This window comes from Panthera uncia (genome assembly GCF_023721935.1).
Source record: "Panthera uncia isolate 11264 chromosome A1 unlocalized genomic scaffold, Puncia_PCG_1.0 HiC_scaffold_17, whole genome shotgun sequence".
In the NCBI taxonomy this organism is placed as follows: domain Eukaryota; kingdom Metazoa; phylum Chordata; class Mammalia; order Carnivora; family Felidae; genus Panthera; species Panthera uncia.
In genome coordinates, this window is record NW_026057577.1 from 93,918,241 (window position 1) to 93,943,530 (window position 25,290).

The 25,290-nt window shown below is 41.7% G+C and overlaps 1 protein-coding gene across 3 annotated transcripts in view; it reads right to left on the bottom strand.

The window, feature by feature from the left end:
- DOCK2 (dedicator of cytokinesis 2) overlaps nt 1-25,290 on the bottom strand; it is a 415,558-nt gene that overhangs the window by 360,364 nt on the left and 29,904 nt on the right. For 2 of the 3 annotated variants that reach the window (XR_007461385.1, XM_049647801.1), the window contains exons 3-9: nt 24,708-24,748; nt 23,600-23,655; nt 23,011-23,131; nt 20,295-20,443; nt 7,733-7,868; nt 5,294-5,448; nt 741-822 (exon numbers count right to left, since the gene is read on the bottom strand). Coding sequence is in view for 2 of the 3 variants with exons in the window: in XM_049647801.1 (XP_049503758.1) it covers nt 741-822; nt 5,294-5,448; nt 7,733-7,868; nt 20,295-20,443; nt 23,011-23,131; nt 23,600-23,655; nt 24,708-24,748 (740 nt within the window). In the remaining variant the exon portion in view is untranslated. The remainder of the gene's footprint in view (nt 1-740; nt 823-5,293; nt 5,449-7,732; nt 7,869-20,294; nt 20,444-23,010; nt 23,132-23,599; nt 23,656-24,707; nt 24,749-25,290) is intronic. The other variant, XM_049647803.1, reaches the window with a different exon arrangement.

The following is a 25,290-nucleotide window of genomic DNA, read 5'->3' on the forward strand; positions in this document are numbered from 1 at the left end:
CTTAAGATAACACTCTTAACACACCCTCATGGAAATAGGACAAGAGAAAGGTCTTTGCTAAAAATAATAACCCTTATCTTCTGATTTCCACTGTTTGTCTTTCCCACAACTAAAAAGCCAGGTACACTCTCAGAAATAAGTCATCCAACTAACAATTGATTTCAACATTTCTATATGTGTCTTGCCCAGCAAGTATTGGTTTTTGGAAGAATGATCTCAGGGATCCATTAAGATCTTTAGTCATCTATGACTTAATTTTATTCAGAATATACAATTTATCAAGGCAGCCAATGTTCTTAGGAGTTCTTTTTTTTTTTTTCTGATACATTTTAGAAAGGTTTTTAGAAAGTCTGAGCCAAAGAAAGGAACTCAGATTAACCAATGAATTTACTGATAAATCAGAACAGCTGCTGTATCTAGTTCACGCAGACATTATTGCTGGAAGGAGTCTGTGCTTGTTTACACAGCGCTCTGTGTGTATTCTCAGTGTGCACATGAGTGAGAAAGAAAGAGGGAAGAAGATATAGAGAGGGGAAGACCCACCTCCCTAATAGCTTCTTTAGGGCACACAACACCCGCCCCCCCCCCCGCCCCCCCTCTGTTCTGAATCTCTCCAGAAAGCCCAGAACACAAATCCTTCCCAAGGTCATGCTCCCTCCTGATCAAGTGGCCAGCCTCTCATTTCTAAGATTGTATCCTTGTGAGTGTGGAAGATGGCTACAAGAAGAATGTACACCCACCGTGAAGACCACCTTCAGGTTGTTGAGCATCTCGATCTCCTTCGGGAAGCCCCTGCTGCCCCATCGCACCAGGTAGTTCTCACTGTGGGAAGAAGAGTGGCAACTGGTTACTGCCTGGGGCTCAACACTGCTTTGGAAAAAATATTCACTGAGCCTCTACTGTGTGCCTGACACATGCTGGCTACTGGGGACACGGTAGTGTTTGAGACAGATGTGGTCCCTCCCTCTAAGAGATCACCACTAACAGAGACAGGGGGCAAAGAATCAATAACATGTGTGCGTTCATAGTCTCTTTCCCTCCCCCATTTGCTAAGCAAATTCTGGCCCAGCTACCTAATATTTTTGAAGAGAAGCAGCATTCTCTGTAGCATTATTAAGAGTGGAAGAGATGAGGAGGAAAGGATTTTGGTATATTTTGCTGGACATTAAGAATATATTTGCCCTTCTCATCTCATTCCCTTTTCAAGACTGAATAAAGATTTGAATTTTTTAAAATGATCCATTGGACATAGGACTGTTTTCTTGAATGGAATGTCACAGTATGATGGGCCAGAGATGGCCTTAGTCATTATCTGAGATACACTGAAATAACTATCTAAATGCAGTTGTGACAACTATTTATATGCAATTGTGCTATCAAAACAAAGTTCAGGGTGTTACAAGAATGTATATCAAAAAAGTCTGTCCTAGTCTGGGTACTCAGGAAGTCTTTGCTGAGGATATGACATGTAAATAAAGTCGGTCAGGAAAAGATAAAGAGAAATGTTTCAGGCAAAGCAAACATGCATTTAAAGGCCCTGAGGCAGAATGGAGCTTGATGCACCTAAAAGCCAGATCCAAGGGGTGCCTGGGCTCAGTCAGTTAAGTGTCTGACTTCGGCTCAGGTCATGATCTCACAGTTCATGAGTTCAAGCCCCGCGTCAGGCTCAGCTGTGCTGACAGCTCAGAGCCTGGAGCTTGCTTCGGATTCTGTGTCTTCCTCTCTCTCTGCCTGTTTCACACTCGCACTCTGCCTCTCTGTCTCTCAAAAATAAATAAACATTAATAAATAAACAAAAAATAAAAAATAAAATAAAGTAAAATAAAATAAAATAAGATAAAAATAAATACAAACCAGATCCAAGGGGAAAGTGGTAAGAGAAAAATTAGAGAGGACAGACCATGTAGGCCTTGTAGGTCACCCAAGGATTTTGACTTGATCCTAAAAGTAATGGATACTCCCTGAAGGGTTTTAGGAGGGGCAGTCACACAATTCTGACATATGATCATTTACCATCTTACATCTTCTAGCAACCATACCCACCCTGTGGGGTACATACTAGTCAGTCCAGCCACACTGGGAAAATTAGGAGAAACTTAGTAGTTGATGAGTTGAGTCATAAGGTTTGCCATGCCATACAGGAGCATATATAGTTAGTGTTAAATAAATGCCCATTATCTTGAATTAGGATAAAAACAAAGTAAAGCTCAAAATCCAAATCGTCCTAAAAAAGAATATTAAGAATTTAACAAAGTTAAGGGAAGTCCCTTGTTTTTAGAGATTTGTTCTCTCTGATGTCTTGTTACTCTCTCTCTACTCACCTCTAGAAGACTGATGAGAGTAGTCTAAGCAAGGTCAAGGGGGAAATGGCACTGATAACAAAATGAACACAGCTCTAGATTAACCACTGGTTAAAATTCAATCAAGTTAAATGTAGTTTTTCTTTTTTCTTCCTCCCTTCCTTCTTTCTTTCCTTCCTCCTTCCCTTCCTCTCTTTCTTTCTTTCCTTCCTTAGTAAGTTCTAAATATTTCAGTGGAATTTTCAGCAAACTAACCAAGAAGCCTCCAAGGTTCCATACAAAAAAAAATAAATAAAATAATAATAATAATAATAATAATAATAATTGTTATTATTTCCCATTGGTTATCTCCAGAATGTCACAGTGAAATACCTGGGTATTTCCCAGGACCTTTGATCACATGTAGCATGACCAACAGAGAACCAGCCTGTTAGGTCTAAACATCAGGCACTAGCAATTTTCTTCTAGGGGAAATACAATAAATAAGAAAAGCAACTTAGAGGGCTGAGCTGGCGCTATCCATCCATGCCCAGCAAGTACTAGGTGGTAAGACCAAAGGCCTACCTGGCACCGAGCCAGGTATGATCTATTGCACATGACAGTCTCCTCCAAGGAAGGGGAGGACCATCCCAACTCCTCCTCAAGATTTTTCTTTTTTTTTGAAATTAGCCTTGCCACTGGCTTGATGTCTAAGATGCTTCTTTTTTTTTGTCCTACAAAAATTTACCTTAGCTTTCCCAAACTTCTCTTTAAGCATCCACTGGAATCGGACCATGATTTATCCCAACATTGAAAGCTCTGTCTCAGCCAAATTGTTCCCAGTTCACATTTGGGCCACACTGAGAATGCCCTAACTTGTCATTTATGTCAACCTGCTTGGTAAGAGGGGAGAAGATTGATTTCTTAGGGAAAAAACAGCTGTCCAGAGTCAGAATGACATAGGGAGTGCTTTCAAGTTCCCCTGCCCCTTTCTTGTATCATGCCTCTTCTCATCTTTCTTTGTTTTCTACTTCTCTCTCTCTCATTTTTTTTCTTTTGGTTTTTGCCCTTTTTGTTTCTTCTCTTCCTCATCTCTCAGTTTCCTGAGGGCTTCCCTGTATATCTGGCACTCTCAGAGACATCACTCAGGCATGCCCCATTGAGCATATCATCCTGTATGGCACATCAGGGAACAGAGCTGCCTTGTCACTGATCCATTGCCTCCTTCTACAGAGCTGGCTCAGGTCATCCATCACTTAGATAGGCCAGTAGGCCAGGCACCCTTGCCAGTTCGAATATAAGGAAACATGTTTTCTGAGAGGCAGGAAGGGTCCTCTGAGTACTTTCAGGATCTTTGTCACAGGCACCTTGGGAAAAGCTGACAGGGAATGGCAAGGGGCCAATGACACACAGACCATTTCAAGGTGGGCTCTGAGGGAAAAGGGACACTCACTTCCAGTGTTCACTGAGGCCCACTAAGTGAATTAGGCTGACTCTTTAATGTTAGGGATTTAGGTTTGCTATAAAGAGTAGTTTTCTACCATGACAATGCTGACACTCTGATGAGAACCATTCAGGATATTTGATACAACTCTTTCCTTGGTGACATACTAAAGTGGGAACTAGCTTGTCTTTGGAGTTAGATAGATGGACCTGAGTAGAAATCTCAGTTCCACCATTAATACATATGTATGACTTTGGACTAGTCACTTAACCTCCCCAAGCCTCATTTCCTCACCCAAATGACATGGAGTAAAGGGAATTAAATGATATCATGTACAGACCTCAGTTCATTCTCCTTAGATGAACAGTCCCTCCATGTTTCACAAATGTCTCCAGAAAAGCCATTATTTTCTAAAGTACTCCTCTTCACTAGGCATTGTACATGGTCTCATTTAATCATAACAACCAAGCTAGAGAGGCACCACTTTCTCCATAAAGGCAGACAAATTATGCTCCAGCTTTCTTCCAATATGTTAACTGGGCCTTCAAATATGGGACTATGTATTGGCCCAAAACCCCAATGGAGGAGACCAGCAGGGTCACCACCTGGAAGGATGGTCTAAACCACAACCAGGGGCCAGGGGCCTAGTAGTGGGGGCTGGAGGTATACCAGAGTCTCCTCCCTGGAGATTCTCAAAGGTGTGTTCACTTCATTAAGCTGAGGCACCCAAGGGTTGCCTTACTTTCTCTGTTCTCGAGAGCAACCAGTTAAAGTAGTAATAATAATAGCCACAGCCTCTTGGAGCACCACGTGCCAGGCTCTGTGCTTCTCACTGATGTCTGAAAGAAATGACCCTGTGAGGTTGGCTCTCACATTTTGCAAATGGGCAACTCAGGGCTAGGAAAGATGAACAATTTGCCTGAGGTTAAGAAAGAGTAAATGGTGGGGCCAGGATGTGAACTCAGGCAGATCTCAGAGCCCACATTCTTAACCTGGTACCGCCCTCACCACTCATTTCTTAACTCTGGTTGTGTTTTATTTTGTTTTTGTTTGTTTTATTTTGTTCTGTTTTTATTTTTTACTTAAGTTTTTTTTTTTTTTTTTTTTAATTCCAGTTAGTTAGCACACAGTGTCACAATAGTTTCAGGTACACAATCTAGTGGTTCAATGCTTCCATACATCACCCTGTGCTCATCACAAGTGTCCTCCTCAATCCCCATCACCTATTTCACCCATCCCCCTATCCATCTCCTATTTTAAAAGTATGAATTTTAATCTATCCAATGCCACCTGTATGAATCTCATTACCTCTGGTTGTTTTCCAGAATCACAAACCTATTTACAAAACCCTACTGTGTAACCATAACCGCACTATGGGAAAAATTTGGTGGTAATATTTCCACCTGACTGGTACATCCTATAAAAAGTTATTTCCACATTTTCAGGCTCAGTTTCTCTTCCAGGTGGGAATTTCTCCACAAGTGATGGCGGGAATAAAAAGGATGTTCTGTACTCTGCTAACTCCAACCTCCCATATACACAGAAGTCAGGCAATACTGAACACACCTACCTTATGACAGTTTGCTTGTTGGGGTCATAGAGAGACATGAAAAGCTCAGCATCTTCCCCAATTCTGCACACAAAGTTTCTCACAAAGACATAGAGGCTGTGGGTGGGGGATGAGGAGATCCGGGAATACATTCCATAATCTGGCTGGTCTTTTGACTAAGAGGTGGCAGGAAAAAAGGAGGAAGGTAGAGAAAATTAGCCCCGCACCACTGAGGACGCAAGCCTGAAGATTTCTGCATTATAACCAGGTCTACAACCAAAAGCTTCTGTAATCTGAGCCAAGTCACTTTGACTCTCTTGGCCTTGATTTTCTCATTTTGGGAAATAGTACTATTTACCCAGCCTTCATCATAAAATTAGTGTCATAAAAATCACAAATTACTTTTTCAAAAAATGCTTAAATGGTCTCCATTGAAACTAAAAACTTCTGCTGTTTGAAAGATGCATTTAAGAAAATGAAAAGGGGAGGCACAGACTGGGAAAATATATTTGCAAAAACATATATCTGGTAGAGAATTTGTATATAGAATATACAAACATACAATCATATTTAGAATACACAAATAATTCTTACAACTCAACGATGAGAAAATCAACCCAATTAAAATGGGCAAAACATCTGAACAGACATTTCACACACACAAAAAAAATTACAAATGGCCATGGCCAGTAGGCACATAAAGAGATGCTCAACTTCACTAGTTATTCAGGAAAATTCAAATTAAAACCACGATGAGATACCATCACACAAGCACTAGAATGGCAGCACCAAGTGTTGACAGGATGCAGAGCTACTGGAACTCTCTCATATACTACTGATGGGGATGCAAAATTGTACGCCCCTTCTGGAAACAAGTATGGCAGAATCTTTATAAGTGGAACATACACGTATCATAGGATCCAGCAATCCTACTGTCAGGTATTACTCGAAAAGAATGAAAATGTACATTCAAACATGTGTTTGCAAATGTTCATAGCAGTACTAGTTAAAATAACCCCCAAGTGGAAACAACCCACCTGCCCAAAATGGACAACTGGTCAATGGTATGGCAACTCAGCAATAAAAAGGGAAAAATAATATATACCACGACACAAACCTCAAAATCACCATTCAGAGTAAAGCAAGTCAAACACAAAAACCAAGGGGCGCCTGGGTGGCTCAGTCGGTTAAGCATCCGACTTCAGCTCAGGTCATGATCTCACAGTCTGTGAGTTTGAGCCCCGCGTCGGGCTCTGTGCTGACAGCTCAGAGCCTGAAGCCTGTTTCGGATTCTGTGTCTCCCTCTCTCTCTGCCCCTCCCCTGTTCATGCTCTGTCTCTCTCTGTCTCAAAAATAAATAGACGCTAAAAAAAAAATTTTTTTTTAATTCAAACACAAAAACCATACGATTTCATTTATATGAAACTACAGAAAAGGCAAAAGTGTAGTCACAAAAAAACAAATTAGGGACTGCCTGCAGCTGGAGACTGGGGAAAGGAGTCAACTGTAAGAGGACTCAAAGAAACTTTCAATGTGATGCAACTGTTGACATCTTGATCGTGGTGGAGTTCACCTAGCACTGTATTTTAGCCAGATTCAGTAGACTATAGTTTATAATGAATTGATTTCATTCTGTGAAAATTATCTCAATAGAGCTAAAAATAAACCTTCTTTCAAATAATACACAGTGGCTAAAATGATTTTTTAATCATAAATCAGAGTATGTTAACCTTGAAAAATAAAATTACGTTCCCTTGAAATCTTTTGTCAGTTTTCTACCACACTTGGAATAACAAATCTTAACTCTTCTCCATGATGCCTTGGGCCTTGTGAGATCTGGCTACTGCTCCCTCTGTCTCCAAATCATTGCCTACCCTCTCCAATGACTCAGCATGCACCATCAACACTGGCCTTTCTACTCCTTGAAACTTCAGAACACAGTCCTACCTCAGGACCTTTTCACTTACTGTTCCCTATACATAGAACACTTTGTCCCTAGATCTTCCCAGGCCTGGTGACTTCACATCATTCAAGTGTCAACTCAGATGTCTTCTCTGAGAGATGCCTTTCTTGATGGTACATTTTTAAAATAGCTCTTGATGCACTATGATTCACAGAACCCTAGCTTATTGTCTTTTAGAGACTTATCACCATCTGGAATTAATTTGTTTGTTTGTTTGTTTACTTTTTATTGCCTTTTTCTTTTCTCCTCTCTGGAATATAAAAGCTCCATGAGAACAGGAAACTTGCCTGGCATTAAACTACCTGTGGGATGGATGCAGAATTAATTACAGTCCCAAGTACCAAAACAATAAAATGCAGATGGCTACTGATCATCTCAGGTCATAGGACAGATGTCTCCTTGAATAATATACACTCTAGTTAATTAGCCTATTATTTTAAGTTTATGATATGCTAAATAATGCCTCACTTGGCTAAAGGCTATTTTACAAAGCTCACCAATTCTTCCTTGATGCGCTCTGTGATTTTATCAGTCGCCTCCTCATGTGCATGGAACAAGCTGATGACGCTGGTATTATCAGGGTCCAAGATATTTCCATCATCATCTCTGACAATCAGATCAAGCTCAAGAATTCTGCAAAGCAAAATCCATAAGTGAGGATAAATCCGTAAGACTTTACGATGTTGTTGGAAGGTTTATACCAGAAAATTTGCCTGGTCTCTGAAGATTGCAGACTTTCACAGAGAAGCTCTACACCAACAACCTTGCATATGGCTTGTGAGCCATACTGGGACAGTTCATCCTCTTTGGGTAGTACTATGGCAGTGTGTATTAAATTTCCCTAAAGTGTATCTTTCCTGCGATATTAAATCTAGAGAAACACCCACATTTGAACAAGAATGTGTGTTACAGCATTGCTTACATCAGCAAAGTGATGAACAAACCAAAAGTCTGTCAAAGGGAGAATGGCGAGGGAGGAGGGGCTAACATGGCGAAGAAGTAGGGGGATCCGAAATTCCCTCGTCTCAAACAAAGCAGGGTTGAAACCAAAAGACTTTGGGTTCGGGAGGCAAAGGGCTTGGGAAGCAAAAAGACACCTGCTTCCAGGGACCCACTGGGACAATCCGATGGGCCATAGGTGCGTGATTGAGAACCGGAGAGAAAACGAATGGAGGGGAAGGATCCCCTTCTGCGGAGAGACAGAGGGAAGAAAAAGAGAGGCTGGGGAAGCATAGGACTGTACCTGGACAAGAGAAAAACCAGACAGGGATGGAGAAAGATCCAATCTCTAACTGAGGGGCTTTCTCTGGTCTGGGGCTGGCTGCACCTTGGGGGGAGGGGAGCCAGCCCCAGGCTCCGTGGCTAGGTCAGGGGCGCAATCTGCAGTGGAAGACAGCGATCCCCTCACCGGAGTGCTGTGGGACAGGACAAAGCCTGCCTGCGCCCACCAGCCAGGGACCACTTATTGGGTGGTGCAGAGGTGCTTCCCCAGTACCAGGGCGCGTGGAGCGAGAGTTTGAATCCCAGACAAGCGCCAGGCACAGGAGTCAGCGAAGCAACACAAACCACCTCATTTGCGCCTGCGGCACAGTGAGGACAGGTCGAACAGAGTGGTTTGGGACACCCAGTCTGTGGTGGAGAGACTGGGGTGTCGCCATTTTTCTCCCCATCACCAACAAGGCGGGCTTCAGGGAAACGACAGCAGGCCCACAGTGGACGCGGGACCCGCCTACACCTAGCCACGCCCCTCTGCGCCTGGTAACTACATATGTCTGCGAGAGGTTGACGCTGAGGAACCAGACGGCCCCGCCTCCAGACCAGCACTGTTGGATTGCCTGGCTTGATTCTTGGACAGTTCTTATTATACAGATATATTCTTCCTTTTCTCCTTCTTATTTCTTCCCTCTAGTCTGGTTACTCTGGTTGTTGGTTTGTTTAAGCAGACGTATTTAATCCATTATCTTGATACATGTTCTATACCTCCTTCTTTATTTTCCTTACTCTCTCCCTGGATTAAGCCATATAGTTTCTCTGTCTGGTCAATTTTCTTTTCTTTTTCCCCCGCCTCCTTCTTTATTTTACTCTCTCTCTGGATTAAACCATATGGTTTCTCTGTCTGGACAACTTTCTTTTCTTTTTCCCTGCCTCCTTCTTTATTTTCCTTTCTCTTTCTCAGGATTAAGCCGTATAGTTTCTTTTTCTGGTCAATGTTTATTTTTTTCTTTTTCCCTGCCCCTGTCATTTCTCTCTTTGTATGGGATAAGGCCTCTTCCATCAGCACTGCCTCCACCCTGTTATTTACTTGTAGCTGGTGCTTCTGGTTTTGTTTGTTTGTTTGTTTGCATGTTTGTTTTCTGTTTGTTTTTCTTCATTTTCCTTTCCAGGGCTACTTCAACAAACAAATCAAAACACACCTGGTGGAGGGTCTAAAACATCACTACTAGTAGGGACATAAAGTAACCAAAGTCACAACAGAGAGCAAGTAACACTTTCCAAAAAACACCTCCTGAAGGGCCAGGCCCTGGACGGTGTATGACCCCTCTTTAATATAGTAGTGCTGGAAGGTACAGTGCACATAACAAGTTTTTAAAACACATAATGGACAGAAAACTAGCCACAATGACAAAAGGGAAGAATTCTCCTAAAAAAAAAAATTCCATGAAGAAATGACAGCTAAAGAATTGCTCAAAACAGATATAAACAATTTAACTGAACAAGAATTTAGAATAATAGTCATAAGATTAATTGCTGGACTTGAAAAAAGCATACAAGACATCAGAGAATATATTGCTGCAAGATCAAGGAACTAAAAAATAGTCATGATGACTTTAAAAATGCTGTAAATGTCGGGGCGCCTGGGTGGCTCAGTCGGTTGAGTGTCCAAATTCGGCTCAGGTCATGATCTCATGGTTCATGAGTTTGAGCCCCACGTCAGGCTCTGTGCTGACAGCTCAGAGCCCGGAGCCTGCTTCAGATATTGCGTCTCCTTCTCTCTCTGCCTCATCCTTGCTTGCACTCTGTCTCTATCTCTCAAAAGTAAATAAATGTTTTAAAAATAAAATAAAAATGTTGTAATGAGGTGCAAAATAAACTAGAGGAAGTGACAGGGAGGATTGAGAGGCAGAGGGGAGAATGGGTGAAATAGAAGATAAAATTATGGAAGAAGATAAGGCTGATAAAAAGAGATAAAAAACATTCTGGATTAAGAGGGGAGAATTAGAGAACTAAGTGATCAAAGAAATGGAACGATATCCATATCATAGCAGTTCCAAAAGAAGAAAATAGAGAGAAAGGGGCTGAAGGTGTACTTGAACAAAGCTTAGCTGAGAAACTCCCCAATTTGGGGAAGGAAACAGACATTGAAATCCAGGAGGCATAGAGAAGTCCCTTGAACATAACTTCAATCAATCTTCTGCATGACATATCATAGTGAAACAAAATACAAAGATAGAGAATTCTGAAAGCAGCTAGAGATAAATGGGCCTTAACCTACAAAGGTAGACACATAAGGGTAGTAGTAGACCTATCTGCTGAAACTTGGCAGGCCAGAAAGGAGTGGCAGGAAATTTTCAATGTGCTGAATAGGAAAAATATGCAGCCAAGAATCCTTTATCCAGCAAGCCTGTCATTCAGAATACAAGGAAAGATAAAGGTTTCCCCAAACAAAAACTGAAGGATTTAATCACCACTAAACTAGTCCTACAAGAGATCCTCAGAGGGGGGGCTCTGTAAGTGTAATGTTGCAAAGACCACAAAGGACCAGAGACAACACTACAAGCATGAAACCTACAGATAACACAATGACTCTAAACCCATATCTTTCAAAAATAACATTGAATGTAAATGGCTAAATGCTTCAATCAAAAAGACATAGGGTATCAAAATGGATAAAACAAAACAAAGCAAAACAAAACAAGACCCATCTATTTGCTGTCTACAAGAGATGTATTTTAGACCTGAGGACAGGTCTTTAGATAGAAAGTGAGGGGATGGAGAACCATCTCTGCTACTGGAAGTCAAAAGAAAGCTGAAATAGCCATACTTATATTAGACAAACTAGGTTTTAAACTAAAGGCTGTAACAAGAGATTAAGAAGGGCATTATATGATAATTATGGGGTCTGCCCATCCAGAAGAGCTAACAATTATAAATGTTTATGCAGCAAATTCAGGAGCACCCAAATATATAAAACAATTAATCACAAACATAAGCAATCTTATTGGTAATAACGTGATAATTGCAGGGGATCTTAATACTCCACTTACAACAATGGACAGATCATCTAGACAGAAAATCAATATGAAACAATGGCCCTGAATGATACCTTGGACCAGATGGACTTGACAGATATAATCAGAACGTTCCATCTTAAAGAAGCAGAATACACATTCTTCTCAAGTGCACATGGAACATTCTTCAAAATAGATCACATACTGGATCACAAAACAGTCCTTAATAAATATAAAAGAATTGAGATCATACCATGCACACTTTCAGATCACAATGCTATGAAACTTGAAATCAACCACAGGAAAAAGTTTGGAAAACCTCCAAATGCATGGAGGTTAAAGAATATCCTACTAAAGAACGAATGGGTCAACCAGGCAATTAAAGAAGAAATTAAAAAATATATATGGAAACAAATGAAAATGAAAACATGGCAATCCAAATGCTTTAGGATGTAGCAAAGGCAGTCCTAAGAAGAAAATACATTGCAATCCAGGCCTATCTCAAGAAACAAGAAAAATCCCAAATACAAAATCTAACAGCACACCTAAAGGAAATAGAAGCAGAACAACAAAGAAACCCCAAACCCAACAGAAGACAAACAATAAAGATTGAAACATAAATAAACAATATAGAATCCAAACAACAACAACAAAAACAGTAGAACAATCAATGAAACAAAGAGTTGGTTTTTTGAGGGGCGCCTGGGTGGCTCAGTCAGTTAAGCATCCAACTTCGGCTCAGGTCATGATCTCGCAGTCCGTGGGTTCGAGCCCTGCATCAGGCTCTGTGCTGACGGCTCAGAGCCTGGAGCCTGTTTCAGATTCTGTGTCTCACTCTTTCTCTGACCCTCCCCTGTTCGTGCTCTGTCTCTCTCTATCTCAAAAATAAAAAAATAAAAAAATAAAAAAAATTTTAAAAAAAGAGTTGGTTTTTTGAGAAAATAAACAAAATTGATAAACTAGACAGACTTTTCAAAAAGAAAAAAGAGAGGACCCAAACAGATAAAATCATGAATGCAAATGGATTTATCACAACCAATCCCTCAGAAATACAAGCAATTATCAGAGAATACTATGAAAAATTATATGCCAACAAACTGGACAACCTGGGAGAAATGGACAAATTCCTAGACACCCACACACCAAAAAAACTCAAACAGGAAGAAACTGAAAATTTGAACAGACCCATTACTCGTGAAGAAATTGAATCAGTTATCAAAAATCTCCCAACAAATAAGAGTCCTGGACCAGATGGCTTCCCTGGGGAATTCTACCAACATGTAAAGCTGTTCCAAAAAATAGTAATGGAAGGGAAACATCTGGACTCATTCTATGAAGCCAGCATTACCTTGATTCCCAAACCAGAGACTCCACAAAAAAAGGAGAACTACAGGCCAATATCCTGATGAACATGGATGCAAAATTTCTCAAGAATATACTAGCAAATCAAATTCAACAGCATATAAAAATAATTATTCACCATGATCAAGTGGGATTCATTCCTGGGCTGCAGGACTGGTTCAATATTTACAAATCAATCAGTGTGATACATCACATTAATAAAAGAAAGGGTAAGAACCATATGATCCCGTCATATGCAGGATGCAGATGCAGAAAAAGCATTTGACAAAATACAGCATCCTTTCTTTATAAAAACCCTCAAGAAAGTTGGGATAGAAGGAATAAACTTAAGCATCATAAAAGCCATGTATGAAAAGCCCACAGCTAATATCATCCTCAATGGAGAAAACTGAGAGCTTTCCCCCTGAGATCAAGAACACGACAGGGATGTGTACTCTCACCACTGTTGTTTAACATTCTGTTAGAAAGTCCTAGCATCAGCAATCAGACAACAAACTGAAATAAAAAGCATCAAAATTGGCAAAGAAGAATTCCCTTTCACTTTTCGCAGACGACATGATACTCTACATGGAAAACCCGAAAGACTCCACCAAAAGACTCCTAGAGCTGACACATGAATTCAGTAAAGTCACAGGGTACAAAAATCTATGTACAGAAATTGGTTGTGTTGTTATACACCAATAATGAAGCAACAGAAAGAGAAATAAAGAAACTGATCCCATTCACGATTGCACCAAGAATCATAAGATACCTAGGAATAAACCAAACCAAAGATGTAAAAGATCTGTGTGATGAAAACTATAGACACCTTATGAAGGAAATTGAAGAAGACACAAAGAAATGAAAAAAACATTCCATTCTCATGGATTGGAAGAATAAATATTGTTAAAATGTCAATACTACCCAAAGCAATCTACATATTCAATGCAATCCCAATCAAAATTGTACTGGCATTCTTCTCGAAGCTAGAAGAAACAATTCTACAATTTGTATGGAACCACAAAAGACCCCAAATAGCCAAAGTAATATTGAAGAAGAAAACCAAAGCAGGAGGCATCACAATCCCAGACTTTAGCCTCTACTACAAAGCTGTAATCATCAAGACAGTATGGTATTCGCACAAAAACAGACACATAGACCAATGGAATAGAATAGAGAACCCATAATTGGACCCACAAATGTATGGCCAACTAATCTTTGACAAAGCAGGAAAGAGCACCCAATGGAAAGAAAAGACAGTCTCTTTAGCAAATGGTGCTGGGAGAACTAGACAGCAACATGCAGAAGAATGAAACTGGACCACTTTCTTACAGCATACAAATAAATTAAACTCAAAATGGATGAAAGACCTAAATGTGGCACAAGAAACTATCAAAACCCTAGAGGATAGAGCAGGAAAAAACCTCTTTGACTTCAGCCACAGCAATTTCTTGCTCAACACATCTCCAAAGGCAAGGGAATTAGAAGCAAAAAGAACTATTGGGACCTCATCAAGATAAAAAGCATCTGCACCACAAAGGAAACAATCAATAAAACTAAAAGGCAACCCACAGAATGGGAAAAGATATTTGTAAATGATGTATCGGATAAAGAGCTAGTATCCAAAATCTGTAAAGAACTTATTAAACTCCACACCCAAAAAACAAATAATCCAGTGAAGAAATGGGCAAAAGACAAGAATAGACGTTTTTCCAAAGAAGACATCCACATGGCCAACAGACACATGAAAAGATGCTCAATGTCACTCATCATCAGGGAAATACAAATCAAAGCCACACTGAGATACCACCTCACACCAGTCAGAGTGGCTAAAATGAACAAATCAGGAAACCACAGATGCTGGCAAAGATGTGGAGAAACGGGAACCCTCTTGCACTGTTGGTGGGAATGCAAACTGGTGCAGTCACTCTGGAAAACGTGTGGCGGTTCCTCAAAAAATTAAAAATAGATCTATCCTATGACCCAGCAATAGCACTACTAGGAATTTACCCAAGGGATACAGTTGTGCTGATGCATAGGGGCATCTATACCCCAATGTTTATATCAGCACTTTCAACAATAGCCAAATAATGGAAAGAGCCTAAATGTCCACCAACTGATGAATGGATAAAGAAGATGTGGTTTATATATTCAATGGAATACTACTTGGCAATGAGAATGAGTGAAATCATGCCATTTGTAGCAATATGGATAGAACTGGAAGGTATTATGCTGAGTGAAATAAGTCAGTCAGAGAAGGACAGATACCATATGTTTTCCCTCATATGTGGAACTTGAGAAACATCACAGAAGACCATGGGGGTGGAGGGGTGGGAGGGAAGAAATAGTTACAAACAGAGAGGGAGGGAGGCAAACCACAAGAGACTCCTGAATACTGAGAACAAACTGGGTGGATGGGGGTGGGGGAGAGGGGAAAATGGGTGGTGAGCATTGAGGAGGGCACTTGTTGGGATGAGCACTGGGTGTTGTATGTAAGCCAATTTGACAATAAATTATATTTTTTTAAAAATAGGGAAAATGGATAAATAAACCATGACCTATAATGCAATTCCATGTGCATGGCTTAAAAAATAGGGTATAGTTTTAATATGTTTAATGATACAGCTCAGTGAGAAAAAATAAAGTATGGGGGCACCTGGGTGTCTCAGTTGGTTAAGTACCCAAGTCTTGATTTCATCTCAGGTCACGATCTCATCATGGTTTGTGGGTTCAAACTGACAGCATGGAGCCTGCTTCGGATTCTGTCTCCCACTCTCTCTATCCCTCCCCCGCGCCCTCTCTCTCTCTGTCCCCTGATCGTGCTCTTTCTTGCTCTTTCTCAAAATAAATAAACATTAAAAAGCTAAAGTATGGAAAAATGCATATGATATGTTTATGCAAACAAGTAAGTCAAGCCAGATATATTACCTGGATACATGCACATGAGTAAAAAGCAAAGAGAGAAAGGACTGGACAAAAAGCAGCAAACTACCAATACTACTAACAAGGACACCTGTGAGAAGTAGGACCTTGGGTGGAGGGGTCTAAGGAAACATGTGCCTTATCTTTGTTTTATAATATAATATATTATAATGTAATGTGATGTAACATAATGCAAACATAGCAGAAAATGTATTCCTATGTTATCTATTCAACAACATTTTGAACATAGCTGTTGGGGGGGGGGAATCTCAGATATACTGCTCATTACCCACAGCTTGCTCATTAACTCTTTGACTTCCAGGCCACAAGGTTTCCCCTGCTTGGTATTGATTTGTTGCAACAGCATCTGCCGTTCTGATTGGCATCAGTGATACTAGTAATAGCAAATGCACAGCACTTGCGGTAAGCTCACATATGTTAAATATTTTATGTATGCTAATGCACTTAACCCTTACAAAAACCTTATGAGGCATATATACTGTTAACATACCCATTTTACAGATGAAGAAAAGACCAAAGATATAGGGGCTAATTAATTTTCCCAAAGTCACATAGCTAGTTAAAAAGCAATATGGCATCCTTGTCTGACTCTTAACCTCTATGGTATACTTTCTAAATAGGAGGTGCTTAGGTGTGGTACTGGATTAGGGGACAAGGATAGGTTTGCAGAGGCCTTGATGTGAGGCTGCTTTTGCACTTGATGTTGAGATGGAGGGCCTCAGCTGTCTATACAAAGAGAGCTGGTGGAGACTCTGAGAAGGCCAACAGGAGTCCTGCTTAGGCACCACTACTGAGTTCCATATTCTGCAAGGGCAGCAAAGACAAGTGAAGGAGACGACGTTTTCATCTCTTATTTGAGAACTGGACTGAGAAGCACATCTCTCATCTCATCCAAATGCAAACAGAAGGGAGCCAAGGTTCACCCATTTGTCCACATTCATTAGGAGATTAACTTCCAACTAGATATGACTCATAACGTTGCACAGCCATGCTGCCGAACAGGCGATGCTACGGGGGTATAAATGCTTTCAACTAATGCTGAGCAGAGACTTGCGTGACCTCAGAAAAGATGGAGCATAGCCAATACATAATTTAATGCCAAGATCTCTCTAGTTCTTTCTCTTCAAAATTTATCAAAGTGGATTCGGTTCTAAAATGTATGAATAAAACATTCTCTGGGTCCAGCTATCTTGGGATTTGGAGGAGTCATTTGAGGATTCCTCACTTCTTGGAGACCAGGAAGCTTGCCCATTACCAGTCTCGTGTGGAATTTTAGCAGCTTTAGTAGTCACAGGCCGGGCTGTCAGGATTCCCACAACCCAGGGTCAGGAGAGGCTGTCTCCCAACTGAACAGCAGACCATTTGCTTTGGAGAAATGAGCATTTTAGCAGTTTCTTCTCAGAGGTAGCCCCACACTGCTCTCTTCTGTTCAAGAAAGTGATAAAATGAACTGAAAACAAAGGCAGGGGAAGAAGCTCCCACTGCATGCATTTTCCAAAAACAAAAAAATTTTAATGGTAATGAAAACAGAAGTGGCTCCTTATGTGGCTCCAGATCATCTGGACAAATCCAAACTTCTTTACTTGGCACTTAGGCCTTCAAGTTTCCAGCCCCTGTCTGCCTTCCCCTCCATGCTCCCGTTCTCTGAGCTCCTCCCATTCTCTCTCTCTCTCTTTCTCCTTCTCAATTTTTGTCCTAATAATCCCCACTAGTTTTGTTACATTAGGGCAGATGCTAGCCACCTGCCTGTCTCCTCCCACCCCCAGCCCCCACCTTCTGGTCCATGCTTCCTGCTCTCATGAAATGCATGAATTCCTACTCAAGAGTCTGTTCACTTCTCTCTCTCCCATATTAATCCACAGTCCTTGGAGGCAATAGAATGCAGTAGTCAAGCACTTGAATTCTAAAGCCAACCTACTTGGTTCAAATTTCAGTCATCTGGGGAAAAATGACCTAATCACTCTTTAAGCCTCAGTTTCCTCATCTGAGAAACAGAGACGATAATAGCACCTACCTACCTCATAGAGTTGTCATGGAACCTAACCGAGTTAATGCATGAAAAGTGCTTAAAACAGCGCCTGGCAGGTACTTAGCAAGTTGTTGGTTCTCACTGCTTGCTTTTTGTTGTCCATATAGTGGCTGTTTTTTGTAAATGTTTTTGTAAATGTCTGTGTCCTCGAGGCCTAGCATGTGCTCAAAAAGTTTGATGTCTGAATGAAGGAACAAAGAAGAGAAACAGGCTGATTCTGGTCAGTCCTCCATCACTTAATTCCTGGTTCAACAGCCTGAGGATGATGTACCTCACCACAGCTCCTGACACTCTGCCCAGAGGTCTGCCCTTTTGGCTTTCAGGAAGCCACCCAACCCATATCAGAGCTCTGACCTCCCAAGACACCAGGCCAGTGTTAATTGGAGGTGTCCAAATCTCCCTCCCTGCCAGCTGAAGTCATCAGGAAAGGGAGGCAAGAATCATGGGCCACCCCCCAGCTCAGGGCCTCAGTCTCCAAGGATGCCTCTCACTTCCCCAAAGGGAACTGAAACTGAAAGCTCAGGGTTGGTTGAGGCAATGCTGCAGAGACACAACTGAAGGGGGCAGGCGCCCTCCTCCTCTTTCTCCTCTCACCAACATTCATGTATTCATCCAGCCATCATTCACTGAGTGCCTCCTGTGTGCAGACCCTGTTCCCGCCACAAGAGATGAATTAAATGGTCACTGTATTAGAGAGTGCCCATCACAGCAGGGGAGACAAGCCAGTAAAGAGGTGATTACTCTTGGGGTGCTAAGGGCCTACAAGAGCACCTAACCCAGCCAGGGGTGGGTAGGGGAAAATCAGAGAAGGCTTCCTATGGGTGGTGACCATTTCTTCCATCCTTGGCCCCTTTTCTTAGGAACCCTGTGAAGAAACATCTGAAGGTCACAGATGCCATTATTGCAAAGCAGCAAAACTCCCTCACTTCTCACACTCTCAGCTGCGACTGTACTCAGCTAAAGATGTCACCGCACCAACGGTGGCAGCAGCTGTGTGGCAAACTCTTCCTGTCGCTCTGGGATGATGTGCATTATAAGCAGATTTGGACACGCTTGCCAGCTGCCAGCAGGGGAACCGGCAGAGGGACCATGCTTCTGGGATGGGAAGCAGGTGTAAGCTGGACCCACTGACTTTCCTAGTGCATATGGATCTTCTTCCTCAGTGCATATGACAAAAGCAAGAAAGCCTGGCTGCTAAGAAATTTTCTTCTTACTCCCATTGAATAGACTCGTTCTACTTCCCCCTCGGACGTAAGTCCCAGCCTTCTGACCCATTTCACAATCCTCTAAACATGCCATGCTCTGTCACACACTACTGCCTTCCTTTTTTTTAGCCTACTTAACACTTCTTTATTTTTCAAAATTCCCCTCGGGGTTACCTCCTTCAGGAAGCCTTCTTTGACTTCCTTCTCCATGGTGAATTAAGAGTACTCTTGCTTGGTAAGCCATCAAACTTAACACAATACATAACAATAGTTTACTTGTAGCTTCCTCCTAACCAGACTGGTCTCTTAGCAGACAGGAACTTTGACATCTACAGCCTCAACAGCTGGCAAGATATCAAGCCAATCATAAGCGTTCAATACATGTTTGTTGTTGGGATGAATAAACAAACAAGTAGAATTTGGAGGGCATCCAAATGCCGGGAGAGGGGGTGAAGATTTATAGTTCTCCAATGCTAACCAGGTACCATAGTGGAGAGGCCCATGGACTCTGGAGCCAGACTGCTTGGTTCTAAATTCTGGTTCTGCCATTACTAGCTATGTGATTCTGGACAAATTACTTGACCTCTTTAAAAGCCTTCGTTTCTTCATCTCAAAAAAAAAAAAAAAAAAAAAAAAGTGCGGATAATAAAACTGCATGCCCCATAGGGCTGTTATAAGATTTAAATAAGACAATAAATGTAAAACACTTAGCATCAAGCCCGGTGCATAACAACTCAGATTAAATGTTACTTTATAATATTATTATCACTACTATTATTATCAGTGGGTTGTCCTGCCTCAAAAAATTGTTTCATGTTCTCCTTAACTTCAGAACATCTAAATTCCAACCCTGCTTCTTCCCTTTTGAGGAAACGCTTTTGTGACTATGCATAGGAGTTAGCTGATGGCATGTGGGGTGGATAATTTAGGATGGGGGAAGGGACATTTAAATCTCACACTGGGATTTAAGGGAGAGTTTTGTTAAGTGTAGGAATAAAATGACAACTAAGCCAAAAGTGAACCAGCATGACTGTGTTCCCCAGTCCCTCGGAAGTAGGTTAAATGAGTGCCCTAAATCTCTCAGCCCAGTAATAACCCCTGTAAAAGCAAGCCCTCCCTCCACTTGCATGTCCCCAGATCCCACCGGGGTGATAAGAAAGGCACACAAGCATGGCGTTGGTAACAGCCTTCTCTCAAATAGAAAGTGGCAAACTTGTATCTAAAAATGAAACCAAGCTTCTCTGTAGGGAGACAGGAAAGAAGGGGGGTGGGTAAGAGAAAAGAGCATCTTTGCAGACGAAAGAGAGGTTACTTGTTGCCATAGTCTATTTTGGATGTGACTTTCTGCTTCAGTTCCTTCAACTCGTCCTTAGGCAGAGTTCCTGAGAGGAGCTGGGACCGCCACTCCATCAGGTCGTACATCATGGCCTGCACCTGCAGGAACCGATCCTTTTTGCTGGCCTACGAGAAAAAACAATGCACAGTCACCTGCACCGAGGGTGTGTGTGGGTATCTATGTGGTAAACTGTGCCAAAGTCAGACATGTTCAGGGGCCATGACTTGAGCATCTCTCCTGGCCCCTACCCAGCTACAAAGGGATTAGGCGGTAGTCTCAGTCATCCACAAAGTTCCTCCCCCTGGGCCCCAGGGATTTCCAGAAATGAAACTAATAATCCCAATCACTTCTTGGTTAAAGAACGGGTGATTTCTGACTCTTATCAGAAAAGATACTTGTTGAGCATCAATGCCATGAATATCTGCTGTAATGCAGGTCCCAGTGCTCAGGACATTTAAGGCTGGAAACTAGGGCCATTTTTCTGGTGATAGAGACCTATTTATAGGGCAGCAGTCCCCCGAGTGTGACATGTGCACAACCTGTGGGACACAACAGCTTTTGGTGATAGAAAGACACAATGTTAAATAACATGGACCATATGGTGATTTTCTTCCATTCTTCTTCCATCCTTCTGTACAAAGGAAGGAGAAAGGTGCAGTTTCATGGTAATGTTGTCTTTAACCCCTCTCTCACATTTGTCCATTTTTTTTTAACAAAGAGAGAGGTCTTCAGCTCAGAGCTTTTGACAGGTACTATAGCAAGCACTTAATAACATTGACTTGTTTTCATTGTATTTATTTGATAATGTTCTTCTAATTGTGCCAAGCACTTTTGGCTTTCCATTTGGGAAAGCATGTGTGATATAATAATATATATATATATATATAGTTTGTTCTTTGTCCCCAGTTCTTGGCACAGAGCTCCTAAAGCCCTTGGAACATCCTGAGTGATAACAGCATTTTTTTTTATTCATAATGAGCACCTTTTGACCATACCTGAGTTTACGCTAATGATGTGACTCCTGATGGTCCCCTAGACAGCTTCAGGATGGGGGCTGAATGTGAGAGGAACCCACTATGTGATTAGAGAGTTGGAACTTTCAGCCATACCCCCCTCACTCTTCCCTTCAGGGAGGGGGGAGGCTGGGGATGGAGCCTAATCACCAATGTCCAACGATTTAACAATCATGCCTATGTAATGAAACTTTGATTAAAACTCTCAATCAGTAAGGTTCCTGGCGCTTCCCAGATAAGCATGCTTCGTGCAGAGAAGGCATGGAAGCTCTGTGCTTACCCACCCCATTCCTTTACCTGTATATATCTTCCTTTTGGCTTTTCTGCATTGAAGCCTTTATAGTAAAACAGTAACCATGAGTACAGCTCTTTCCAGAGCTCTGTGAGTTGTTCTAAGGAATTACGAACCCCCACATAGAGGTGGAGAGGAATGATGGACCCCTGAATTTGTATTAAGTTTGGACAGAAGTGTGGGTAGCCTGGGAACCTGGGACTTGCAACTGGCATCCTAAGTGAGGGCAACCTTGTAGGACTCAGTCCTTAAACCTGTGGAATCTGAAACTGACTCTGGGTAGGCCGTGTTAGAACTGAATTGAATTATAAGGCATCCAGTCAGTGTTGGAGAATGGGAAGTTGTTGTTGGAAGGCATGGAAGGCTGTACAATTTATTAAGTAAGTTATTTTAGTTTACTAAAAAGGGAGCCAATTTAGGTATTAAGTAAATATTGTACAGGTGGTACATAGACACGGCAAGAATCATGAAGGTGATACTGAAATACCGGAAGTTTAAGGTTCTCTTTACCAGGGCAAAGGGCACAATGGACTTGATATTTAAAGATTTTTTAAGGGAAAATGCCAAGTTGCCACATTGCGTGTGTATGCTATGTTTAAAAGGGAGTAGTGGAGGTGAATAATTAACTGCTTTAGCTTCAAGTCACTGTTCTCCCCCTAAACTTTCCTAACAACTTTTGGGAAACCTATACAACTGGATGTGCCAATTACCATATAATACGAAGTATCCACACGGGAGTTGATATTTATGACCATAAAAGTTAAGTCTACAAATAGCATGTGTACATACCAGCAGGTGAACACAGGGCTGTAACAAAGATGCGGTAAGCCCCGGTTGACGTTTTCAACTCTCAGCTTACTGGTTTTCTTAGCTAATTGCTTTCATTAGGAAGTTTAGAAGCATCAAAGGAGGATTTAAAATTAGATTTGCTTCAATACAGGGAAAACACATGTAAAATGCACTCTTTGTTTTTCCAGGGTCAAAACTTATTCACAGATCTAAGGACAATAACCATTAGTTAATTAAAATATAAGACGGTATTTCTCAAGGTATTGTCAGTAGACTACCAAATTAAAGTCCCCAGGGTTTATTAAAATGTAATAAAAAGTCCCATTAAAGGAAGCTTTATCTTTTAACAAAAACTTTTGCACTAGTTTTAAAGCCGAAGGATCACATCAGACCCCCGTTTATTATGGCTCAGTCACAAGCTTGCTGTGTGGCTTTGAGAAAGTTACCTAATCTCTCTGGGCCTCGATGTACTCCTACTGTTTGTTCTCTACTATGCTGCCGAGGCCACCTTGGCCTGCCCTGCTCAAGGATGAATTCCAAATGTGAACCATACAGAGACTGCAGGAAGCATCCCAGGGATCAGGGTTTTGAGTCTCACCACGTAGAGCTGTTTCCAGATGCTGCCCCACTCCCAAAGTGTCGTTGTCACTTCTTGTGCCAGAGGAATTTCTGCAGGAATGATGTTCTCGATATTTCTATTTAAGGTGGGAGACAGAACTCTGTGAAATTGAGACCCAGGTGCTAACAAGATAAAATGCTGGCAAATTTGCATTAAGCTGCAGCTGCTAAGAGGGCCCTTGTTGGCAAGAGACTGAACCGCCTCCAATAGCCACACCAATTACATTATGCAAATGCAAGGAGCTTCTTTTTTAATGTCCTCCTTCACTAGGGTGGGCCCTTCAAGCTCGTTATTCAGGCTTAATCTACTTTAATATAGTTCAAAGGCAGCTGCCAGTGAAAAGTTTGATTCTCCAACTTCCTAATACTCCCTCATCATCAGGTCTGAACAGCAATCAACTTGGATTAGATCTCCCATTTCATGAGGAAAAGGAGACACACAAATAAACATGGGCACGAAGAAGAGGGATCAGCTGATTCACATCTGCCAAGTTAGGTTTTCAAAGCAGACAGGACAGAGGCACCTGGGAGCTGTGGGAGGATCAAGTCTGGTGAAGAATGACAAATACCTTCTTTTCTCCACTGTCACTTCCTTGATGTGGATAAAGGATTTAGGGAAAATGCCCTGTTGGGAATAAAATAAGATAAAATAAAATAAAATGACATATCCTTACAGAAATGACCTGAGGCCTTTGTGGTTTTTCCCAAAAGCTATTGACTGGTAAAAACCCTCCAACTTTAAAGGAATAACTCATTCTCTTAGGTCTAGTTCTTTCTAGCCAGTTCTCCACCAGTTGTTCTAGATCTCATAATAGCCCTAGAATCCCGAGGATGCTTCAGTCCTATTTTGGACAAGACAGGACAAGAAAAAAAAAAAAAAAAAGACTCGCTCTAAGAGAAACAAGGTGCTTTGTCTCTCCCCTCTCCTGCCCAATTCCAGGAAAGCAGTCACTCTTCACAGTCACAAATAGCTAGAAGGTCAGGTCCTAAAGCAACAGTGTCCTTGGTTGCATGTGGGCTATTTGATATAAGACCTATTTTTCCCTGGATTTATTTCGTTGTTCTTTGGACAGCAGAGTGGGATCATGCCTCCCAATACAGCAATGCCAGAGAGGAGGGAAGAAGTGTCTTATTTTCTTGCCCCATAAGCTTGTCTCAGTTAGCAAGAGAAGTTTATCAATTACTTGCAAATTCCTTCATAAATTAACCAGGGTGCCCGCTGGAGGCATCTGCGTCCACCCTAGGTGCCCGCTTTCATGGAGATGATGGCATAACATGGGGTTGGAACAGGTGAACTCCCCAAAGGCAGAGACTGGACTTGTCTCTGTGAGGGGAGGAAATGATGAATGCACCCAAACAACTCTAGAGAAAGGCAGCAGAAGATAAATTTCAAACAAAACATGTACAATTCCATGGGGAGTCAAGGAAGGGGGAAATCATATGCAACTGGCCTATCAGAAAAAGTCAGAAGGAACGAGAGCTGCGGAGGTTAGCCTTAAGTGGAAGGGAGCTGAGACACAGCAAGTGCCGAGGTGTAGAGGTGGAAAAGCGCAGGACACAAAGGAGAGATGAGACAAATGTGCTGATGAGCCACAGAGGTTGGTAATTGCCCAAAGGGATTGCAGCATCATGTAAAGACATCCAGTATTGTTTCAAGTAAAAACGAATTGACCTTACCTGTAACATTTTGTGCTTTAGGAGGTATCCCCTATACCAATCTGCAAAGAGAAAATAAACAAACAGGTCTCTTATCTACTCTTACAAGCTTATTGCTGGTTTTTGTTGTTGTTCTGCTTGTTTTTAAGTAGCAAAGAAACTACTGTGAGGTGCTTTAGACCTCAGGCACAAATCCAAGTCTGGAAGGCCCTAGGCTTCAACAAGCTGTTGAAATCATTGCCAACATCTCCAAAAATCATCTAAAAATACAGAGATCTCACACAACAATGCGAATTTCCTCCTTTTGTAAAAATAGGAGGCCCAGTGACAGTGGCTAGTGCTTCCCCATGGCCTCAGTAGGCTGACGGCGAGGAGCAGCTGGTCTCATCACACAGAACAGGTGCCTCAACTCACCAGCCTCCACCCAGCCCCTCACTTATTCCCATTACCTGCCTGGGCCCCGAATTCAGATGCATGCTTCAACCTCTTCCTTAGAGACGTACAAAGGCTGAGGGAGTTTGGCAAACATACTAAAATAATACCCACAGTTTTAACAGCAGCAAATGGTGTCTAATATGTGATTTGCAAAAGTTAGTCATTACAA